This window comes from Tursiops truncatus, chromosome 13 (genome assembly GCF_011762595.2).
Source record: "Tursiops truncatus isolate mTurTru1 chromosome 13, mTurTru1.mat.Y, whole genome shotgun sequence".
Lineage (NCBI taxonomy): Eukaryota > Metazoa > Chordata > Mammalia > Artiodactyla > Delphinidae > Tursiops > Tursiops truncatus.
Genome location: NC_047046.1, coordinates 73,628,195 through 73,637,654, shown reverse-complemented (window position 1 = coordinate 73,637,654; position 9,460 = coordinate 73,628,195). Strand labels below are relative to the sequence as shown.

Genomic DNA, 9,460 nt, shown 5'->3' with positions numbered 1-9,460 from the left:
TGAACTTTTTGATTCCACAGGGCTGGGAGTTATGACTACCACTTTCTTACAAATGAGCCAAAAGTGGGAAAAAGAAGTGGGATATAGATTACTTAGATGGAGAGCCTCAGAGTTAAATCGACTAAAGATACACTTGTAAGCACATTACAACCACACAAGGGTGACCAACTGTCCTGGGCTCGCCCAGAACTGAGGCCATTTCCAGGACATGAGACTTGCAGTTTTAAAACCAGGCACACCAGAACCAGAGAACTTTCCATAATTTTCAGGGATGAAACAATAAAATGTTGCAATGATAAAAGGGGCCAGGAGTTGTGTCCCTTCAGGAATATTTATTATGAAGAGAATTCCGATGTAACTGTAATATGATTGGGGTTGAAAATTATAGTGGAGTATGTTTCCAAACAGGTAGAAATATACACTCTTTCATTTCACCAGCTTATTCTTGGAAAAGTGCAGTTGATGAGTAAGCCACACCTAGAGCCTATTACCACCCTTTTCCCTCCTTTATGTTCATTAAAATCTGGAAGAAAAGCCCAGATTTATCATCCTGGCTGGTACTTTCCCAGGGCCCCAAGGAGTCATCTGTGAAGTATTAGCCTGATTTCCTCATATTCTTCTATAACCACATTTTGAAAGTTAAATAAAAGTTTTAGTCTTGATTTGCGAATTCTCACAAATCTGTCCTTTTTGATGTGACACCAGTAAAAACTTCAAAAGGAGGAAAGGAGACTTTTTCTCACTTTAGTTACAGGTGCTGTATCGTGTTGCACGTCTCTTTTTTTTCAAGTTGTGATGTTTTTCCTCCTCTTCTCTCGGATGAACTGATTAATGTGTACACTGCCTGAAGACAGAGGATCTGGGAATCTCTTAATAAAACATAACCTTCATAAAACCAGAGGATTTCATAATCCACACAACCACCCAGTGCTCCCTGCCTCTCCACCACTAGTCGGAACGGATCATGCAGAGCCCAGACTGGTTAATTTCGATGTTCTCCATTGTTTGCGTTTTTAATAATGGTGGCACCAATCCACCAATTTCTTCTTCCTTCCTCATTACTGCTCAGCTTTGCTGAAATCGGGCAGATACTGGAGGCAGCCGACAAAACACACAAATTGCTGTTTTGACTGGATTCTTTGAATCGTTTTCTTTCCCATTACAAATAGCTCCTGCAGGTCTGCCTCAGTAGGTGCTTGTTTGGGCGTTAGCTGGTAGAATGCGAGCCAGTGGGGAGTGTATCTTTCAGAATTCATACCACACTTGTCCAACACAAAATCCTTCCCGGGATGCGATGCGGCATCACCTTCCCTGCTGGCTCACCCAGGTTTCTTGGAATAATGTGAGCCAGCTTCCTGAGGTTGCATATGCATCGCTGGAGGTTGGGGAGCAATCGGCAGCAGTGCTGAGCTAAAGGCATTCCAACTGGCGAGGCACTTATCGGTATTTTTCATTTAACAGCTGGTTTAAAAATCAACCTTCAACCCTCCAAAAACTCAGGGGTAGAAAACCCTGGCTGCAGGCACTGGGCTGGAAAACAACTAGCTTTGCTCTGTAATGAGGACCCTCCCCTAACCCATCCTGCCGGCAAGAGAGGAGAGCTTTGAGGTCAGAAAGGCACAAGTTCAAATCCTGTGTCTTCTGCTCATTTGCCAGTTAACTTTGGTGAAATTGCTGATTCGCTGAGGCAGTTCCCTTCACTGTAGAACAGGAAAGATTATCGTATTTTCCAATAGAAAGATTGCAAGCACTAACTGAAATAATAAGACTAGTGTTTCTAAAATGTCAGGCCCATCATGGGTGATCAGTAAATGGTATTTATCTTGAGGAAGTTTTGTTCACAGAAGGACAGACTCAGAGTAGCCCTATGGAAACCCTATGGGTGGACGCCACTCAGGTTCCCTATAGGCAGACTTGACCTCTGTCCTCCAAATGAACAAATTTTCAGTTTCATCTTAGAGGAGAGCCCACACTTCAGAACCCCACAGTTGAAAAGAGGCTTATCCAAATCTAGTCCAAACTAACTCCTGAGGTGAAATTGTGTAAATCAGGACCGGAATTTTTATATGAATACGTGAAGGGGCTTCGGGAGATTCAATAGTATTGGTGAAACCTAATACGTACGACGGGACAATAAATGTTCCGCCATCGCTGAGAGGTTACAAATTAAAAGCAGATGGTCCCATCAAGGGAAAAGCTGCCACTTCCTCTCCGGCTCCACCACTGCCCTACCGCCTTCCTACAAAAGGTTTCATTTTAGTCTGATAATCTTAATTGGGCAAGATCTTCCATAGCTCGGTAAAGAAGCTAATATCTAACCCTCCGTTTTGAAGCTAAAGTTAAGGACATTCACAGAGCGTGACTGAGCCAGACGTCAGGCACTTTCTTACCTCATTTGATTCTCAAGGTTTGAAATAGGTGCATTTTACACCATTTTATAAGAAAATAGAAATCAAGTAATTTACCCAGAGTTCCCCCAAGAGTAAATGGTAAAATCACTGACGGATTTGAAAGTCAGGAGCCAATGACAATTGTGGGCGGAGGAACTTTGTGGTTTTGACAATAGCTGGGTGAAGATGTGAAGCTGGAAATGAACACATCTCAGAAGCTCCGTCAGAGACCGTTCGTGAGAGAGCGTGACAAAAAGGAGAGAAGACTTTTTCTAAAACACTAGAAATATCAAGGGGTTATTTTGTTTATTCTATTTTCAACCCAAACCCAAGCCCAGGCTCCACGCACTGCGCAGTTTGTAATCACAGAGAGGACTGCAGGAAGCAGTCTGGGACCCGGACTTCTAAGTAAAGGAACCCCAAATCCCGACCTATAACTCTCATCAACTTTCTGACTTTTCTGGTGTTCTAAAAAGTAGGCAATTGGGGCTTCCCTGGTGGCGCAGTGGCTGAGAGTCCGCCTGCCAATGCAGGGGACACGGGTTCGTGCCCCGGTCCGGGAAGATCCCACATGCCACGGAGCGGCTGGGCCCGTGAGCCGTGGCCGTTGAGCCTGCGCGTCCCGAGCCTGTGCTCCGCAACGGGAGAGGCCACAGCAGTGAGAGGCCCGCGTACCGCAAAAAAAAAAAAAAAAAAAAAGTAGCCAATTTGGAAGAAGACAGTAAGTGGGTGTGACCATCTGACTCTGAATTTGTTGAAGCAATTTCTGAAAGCCCTTAAAAGGAGAAGCTCCAGTTAGTGCCTGGTTTGACTGACAAAGGTTTTGCTCTTGAACCATGACCTGTTACATAAGAATACTCAGGTGATTACACAGCCAGGTGTGTTCTGTCAGGTGACCCCCAACTATGTTCAGCCTCGTATAAGAAGCAGCCCTGACAGAGTGACACCACTATCAGGGCAGCCAGAGCGCATGGGGGATTCTCATTTCCCAGAAAATACAAGTCCGAGAAGTTCCCGCACAGCTTCCTGCGGGACTTAGAATCAATGTTGGGGAGAAGAATCTGGATGATAGTTGGCTTTTTGTTTTTGTTTTTCTGGGGTTTGGGCTTTTTACATCCACTTTTTCACTTCTTTTAGCAAATCCTTCAGTTCTCTCTTAATACTGTCTGAAATGAGGGGGGCGGGTAGGGCTAGGAGTGTGATGGGAGACCTTCTTCAGAGCCCTTTGTCACCCCATTATCTGTTTCACACCAGGAGGAACCCTGCAGATCTGGGTCTCTTGATTTCAGAGGAATGACTCTGGCTTAGACAGGCTATCTCACTCAGGGTCACAGAGCTCAGTAATGGTTTTGCCCTGAGAGTCTGGCTCCAGCATTCCCAAGTGGGGTGTCCTTTGTATCTCATCACTCCCCATTACCATTCTCTTTTCAAGGTGTCAGTTATCTCCTGGGGCATCTTTCTCTCTGTCAAAGGTTTGAGGCGTTTGACAGGATTGTCACCATTTATGCTGTTCCTGCCGTGTTGTGTATGTATGTGGGCAGAGTTATTGCAAGGGATTAAAAACCCCAAATCACAGGCCCCAGCGTCTTTAGAGAACAACTTGCTTCATTCATAGATACATGATAGATGATGGATATATAGATGCTTTTCAAATATACAGACTTTGAGATTTTCTTTTAAATATAAGTACAAATCAAAAAGTATTTTTAATTCATAGTAGCTATTTGTCGGTCAATAGATACAATTATGTGGACATCATGCGAATTTTTTGACATTAAAATAGAGTTCTCAGAAAATAATTCTCATACCTGAAGATTGTGAAGTGTGCCTTAGCCTTCCTGTGTGATGCCTTCTACAGTATAAAAGAGCATCAAGGGTACTTTAGCAAAACTAATTAACACCAGTGGCTCAATTCTGGTTATGCAAAGAGGCCTAGGGACACGGCCACGGACAAAAGTTCCTCTGCCAGTGACCCTCACATCAAATCACACATTGACCCCACCCTTGATGAAGCCAGTCTCCCCTCCTGCTCCAGTTCTGTAGCTGTCATCTCCCATTCACCTTCCTCCCTCTTCCCCTCTCTCACCATTTAAGGGAGGCAATTTACATCCCAGGACTTCAGCAGACTCAGGGCAGGGGCGGGTTGGTGATGTGGATCTTAGATCAAGGCTACAAATTTGGGGTATCTTTTGAGTTCTCAAACAGGAAGGTCAATTGCACCACACCTACTTCTGCACATGACTAGCTTCAGATGAAGCAATACTTGCGGCTCACCCTACCGCTAATTAGATCAGGACTCTCTGTAGGCTACTTTAAATAAATCACTCTCCGGGCATCAACCTAAGGTATGCAGCCGCTCTCAAGACCTATGCCTGGCATTAATTTCCTATGTTTCACTACTTCCTTTCCCAATTAAAGTATAAGTCCCCTGACAGCAGAAATCACGTCAAATTGCCCTGTATTCCCCACTCTCACCACACAACTGGAACGAAGGAGATGGTTTGGTCAGAAGGTAACTGCTGATGGAAGTCAGTTAAAATATTCTGGTTTCATAATGAACACTCAGTAGCTTACGTGATGAAAAAATAAACACACAGAAAAGAATGGTGGTAATTTTTAATAGTTTACAGTATCAAATTTTATATGTATATATATATATGTATAAATACAGTTACAGACCATAAATATCCCCATGGCAAAATACCTGCCACTAGGCAGACCCCCCCCCAAAAAAAATCTTTGCAACTAAATAAACTAACAGCTTAAGTAATACTGAAGAAAAACAGATGCTGAGGTAATTTTTCATCTAAAGTGACTACAGCCTATATTAAAACATTCTTACTGTAAGAGTTCAAGTAGTTATGAAACCCTTGTCACAAAACCCCCAAATACAACTTTAATATATAGTTTCAAACTAAACAAAAAATATTTTAATTATAAATAGGTAAAATAAATAAGATTATTCTTGCTGAAAATCAATCATGACAGTATTATTTCTTTTTTTATATATCTGGGGACTTTGTTGATAGCCTGGCCAAAAAAACAATAGAATTCATGAAACCTTTCTCAAAAACTACATATTACTCTAATGCCATATATATATATATATATATATATATATATATATATATCTTCAGATGAATATATGTGTATGTATATAAATGGGATTTTCATTCTGGATGAGCAATCTGTTCCTTTAAAAAAATATATATGTATCCCAAATATGAAAACATGCTTAATTTCTCTTAAAAGATCACTGTTATACAATGCACACTGAACCAGTATGAGAAGGGACATTTTACAGATTTTAGAAACTTCTTTAGAAACACATTTATTTTCTTACCAACAGTTACGTTAGAATATTTGTTTTACTAAGTTATAATTACAGCAGTAAAAAAAAAAAATCTGTCACTTATTTTTCATTATTCCCGGTTATGCAAAAATCCCCATGCTTCTTTATCTTTTAATATTCAACCTGCAAGAATTCCACTGGTACCAAGTAACACTTCAAATTTTTTCAAAGCAGTTAAGGCCTATAGGAACACATTTAATAAAAGGTCATCTGAACAGAAACCATACATTTTGAGTAAAAAGAAACTATCAAATTAGTTTATATTTTGTAGTGACCTATGAAATCAACATTCACTATGACATTCAGTGTTCTCAGAAAAAAATTTTACTTTTAACAAGATAATATATATAAACCAAAGATTATACATTGTTCTGGAGTTGTCATCCAAAAGTAGAAACAAACATTGAACATGTTCTGTTTCTTGGCCCCTGCCCATAGTCTAATCATTTATCAACTCCTCATACACTGGGCAGCAGCCTTTAGCAAAAATACTAGAACAAGTCTCTAAGCAAAACCAAAATGTATAAATAATTAATTTCCTATTTTCAAAGTTCTTCCATTCTTGTTTGAAAATAAACAGTGTTTTTTTTTAATGTTCTCACATACCAAACGACTTCTGGAAAACCTCCAACAACAATTCATTTTTGACGTATTCATCTTCGTTTCCAAGGGCATCTGAAAGCAAGTGAGAGCTCCTTCACGTTGTTTGTCTCCATTACAAGGCAGTCTCTCCTCTAACTGATGAAGTTTGCACTTACTGGGGAATCTTCCGTTTGAAAGGAGTCTCCTCATTCTTCATTCGAAAGCTTCTAAAGTCAGGTTCCTGAGCAGAAGAGTTTGGATATCAAATTCAGAAGTTTCTGCCGGAAATTCAGTTTGTCTCCAATTCTCCTGAACTGAATGGCACACTCAACTTCAGGATCTGAAGAGGAAAGCGAAACATCAAAGTTGCACTGACAACACTGCAAACTGCAACCAGCAAGAATTAATATGCCCATCCCAGGACGAGTTGAGTATTTATCCCAGGAAGCATTATCTTAACGTTATGTATACTTGTTTTCTGAATGTGAGAAAGGCTACTTACACACACACACACACACACACACACACACACACACACACACACACACACACACACAGGCACGCACGATGTAAACGAACATTTGGTGACTCTAAGCAACAAAAAAAAGTGAAGGCAAGAATAAAGACATTTACTTTGCAATCTTTTTTTTTTTTTAAGCATCCTGGATGAGGCAAATGTTATCTTACTTTCAAAATACAGACATTTATGTCATACACCACAAAGAGAAAGTGAGTCTCTGCCAGCCTCAGGTGATGTCATCCTTTTCTTTCCCATGTAAGATTGGTTAGGGAAATAAAAGTCAAATTCTAAACTCTTTTATGTTATTTTCCAGTACAATTTATTTTGTAAAGGGCAATAGTTCTGATTATGCCCTCATAATAAATCTAAATGTATTCTTATCCTCATTTAAACAACTCTGAAATTTTCTCATGAAAGACTCATAAAATCTTATTCTAAAATTAAGTCCACATTTTTTAAAATAACTTAAAATTTACATCTTACTCTAAACCAAATTCTTCCCAATCTGTACCAATCCGTTGCCTCTGTGGAAATGAGTGAAGCACAAAACAAACTAACGTTTAATTCACATGTTTACTATTTTTTATGATTAAGGTATTGCAATAAACTGAATATTAGGGAAAAGTAATGTTTATAATCTAATTTCTAAGTAAACTTTTAAAGTAAATGAAGTTAACACCAAACCTATACTGATCCGTAATTACAATTTCCTTGTATATTTCAAAGAGCAATTCAACTTCTTTTTGGTACACTTCAATATCATGATTATGATCACTAAAAATCATTATGATTACAAATTAAAATCTGATTTATTTTGTAAACAGACCCTGCAAATACCCTATTCAGGCTCAAAATAAATGAAAACTGTAAATATATACTAAAGTGGATGTTTAAATCTACATTTTAACCAATTTCTCTTTTTACAAGAGCTGGGTTAAATTTTTGTAATTCCTAAAAAAAAATTCATAATCCCTATCAAGTTCTTTTCAATGAGTGGGATATATTAACATACAATCCTAAAAAACAATTATCATTCAGGCTACCATTTTAGAAGCCCTGAATTGTAAGAGAAAAAATTATACCTTTCATCAAAAAAAAAAAAAGGCAGAAAATAGCACCTAGTTGTTTCCTTAATCCTTTTTGTTACATCTATAAATGTAACCATGTGTGGTGATGGATGTTAACTTATTATGGTAATCATGTCACAATGTATACATATACCAAATCATTACGTCATACACCTAAAACTAATACAGTGTTATATGTCACTTATATCTCAACTTTTTTACATGTCTTACCATCTAATCAAGTTTAAGAGGGACATTTCTGCTGTCGCTTATTAATGGGGACTAAGTTGGATCGTGAAGGTTATGCGGTTTTTCACAACACAGCCAGAACTCTTGAACATCACGAAAGGTAGACAAAGCTTTTTCCCTCCCAAACAAGAGCTAGAGAGAGCAGCCTGGTGCCAATTTCACCGTGGTCACATTGGCAATGCACCACTTCCTTTGCACGCCCCATGGGCTCTATAGCATTACACTAAGTTTAAAAGGGGCCTAATACCGTCTGATGTAACAGCACTATGAACCACACAGATTTCCAGCCCACAGTCTTACTTGCCTTCTTTGCTACCGACCTGAAGTTATTCGATGGGGCTACATGTGACGGGGAAGGGCGTTGGAAGGGATGGATTAAAAAGCATTGCGGACAAACTCCTGTTCTTCTCCTATCCCATTTCTGTAACTAATTAGGGATTGTTAAAATGTTATACTTTTGACAAAGAAGCAAGACTGTCTAGGCTTCTGACCTCGGGGTTCCTTGCGGGGCCTCCGTAACCCTCCAACAGTCCTTTGTGGAAAAGCTGTGATAGTACCAAGCGTCATTACCGCTTTTGTTGGTGAAACAGAGAGAGCAGGGCACCCACCAGAGCCTGGACTCCGGAGGAAGCGGGCCTGTCTCAGGAAGCGCCGGGAGGCCGTGGCGCTCTCTCTCTCGGCCCCGGCCCCACCTGCCGTGACAATTACTTTCTCCGCGTGTTTGTAGCCCGTACCTGCACTTTTTCTCCCCGTGGCCCCGGACAGGGCACGTGGGGATGGAAGGCAGGCGAAATAGAAGCGGCTTTTGGCATCCGCTCAAATGCAGCTACATCCCGATCCCAGAGCCCGCTCCCTCCTCCGCCTTCTCCACGGTCCGGGGTTAAACCCCCGAAGAACTTTCTGGAGGCGTCCCTAAAGCACGTGCAAGGGAGCAGACCCGGCCCGACTCTGAGACCCTGAGCAGACGGATTGACCCTGGCCCGAACAAGACCTCGACCCCGGCCCCCGCCTCGGCCAGTATCTCCGCGAGCCCCAGATGCCCCTACCTGCCGGAGCCCGCGTCGGGCTCTGCTGAGCGCTCTTACGAGCCCTCCTTCCAGGCATCTCTGTAAGCAGCCGCCGGGAACTATGCTACAGAATCCGGGAACTCAGTCCTCCAACCCTGGCACCTTGGGTCTGCAGGACTCGGACTGTGCGCGGGGGGAGAGGGGTAACGGAGCTGGAGACTGCACACTGTCAGCCTCCTGGAAACACTGAGGTGTGGGCCCGCCGCTGCCCGCGCTCCGATATGAAGGGGACT

General features: G+C 41.5%; 1 protein-coding gene across 2 annotated transcripts; it reads right to left on the bottom strand.

Moving 5' to 3' along the window:
* Window positions 1-4,988: 4,988 nt before the first annotated feature.
* On the bottom strand, window positions 4,989-9,443 carry PMAIP1 (phorbol-12-myristate-13-acetate-induced protein 1). 2 transcript variants are annotated; one of them, XM_019937161.3, is made up of 2 exons: window positions 9,207-9,443; window positions 4,989-6,664 (listed from the first exon to the last, which is right to left on the bottom strand). In XM_019937161.3, the coding sequence occupies exons 1-2, from the start codon at window positions 9,262-9,264 to the stop codon at window positions 6,558-6,560; spliced, it is 165 nt and encodes a 54-aa protein (XP_019792720.1). In that variant the 5' UTR covers window positions 9,265-9,443; the 3' UTR covers window positions 4,989-6,557. The 2 variants fall into 2 exon arrangements, 1 of the variants encoding a protein (XP_019792720.1); XR_012325444.1 differs by lacking the exon at window positions 9,207-9,443 and adding an exon at window positions 8,769-9,200 and having other exon boundaries at window positions 6,527-6,664.
* Window positions 9,444-9,460: the final 17 nt, after the last annotated feature.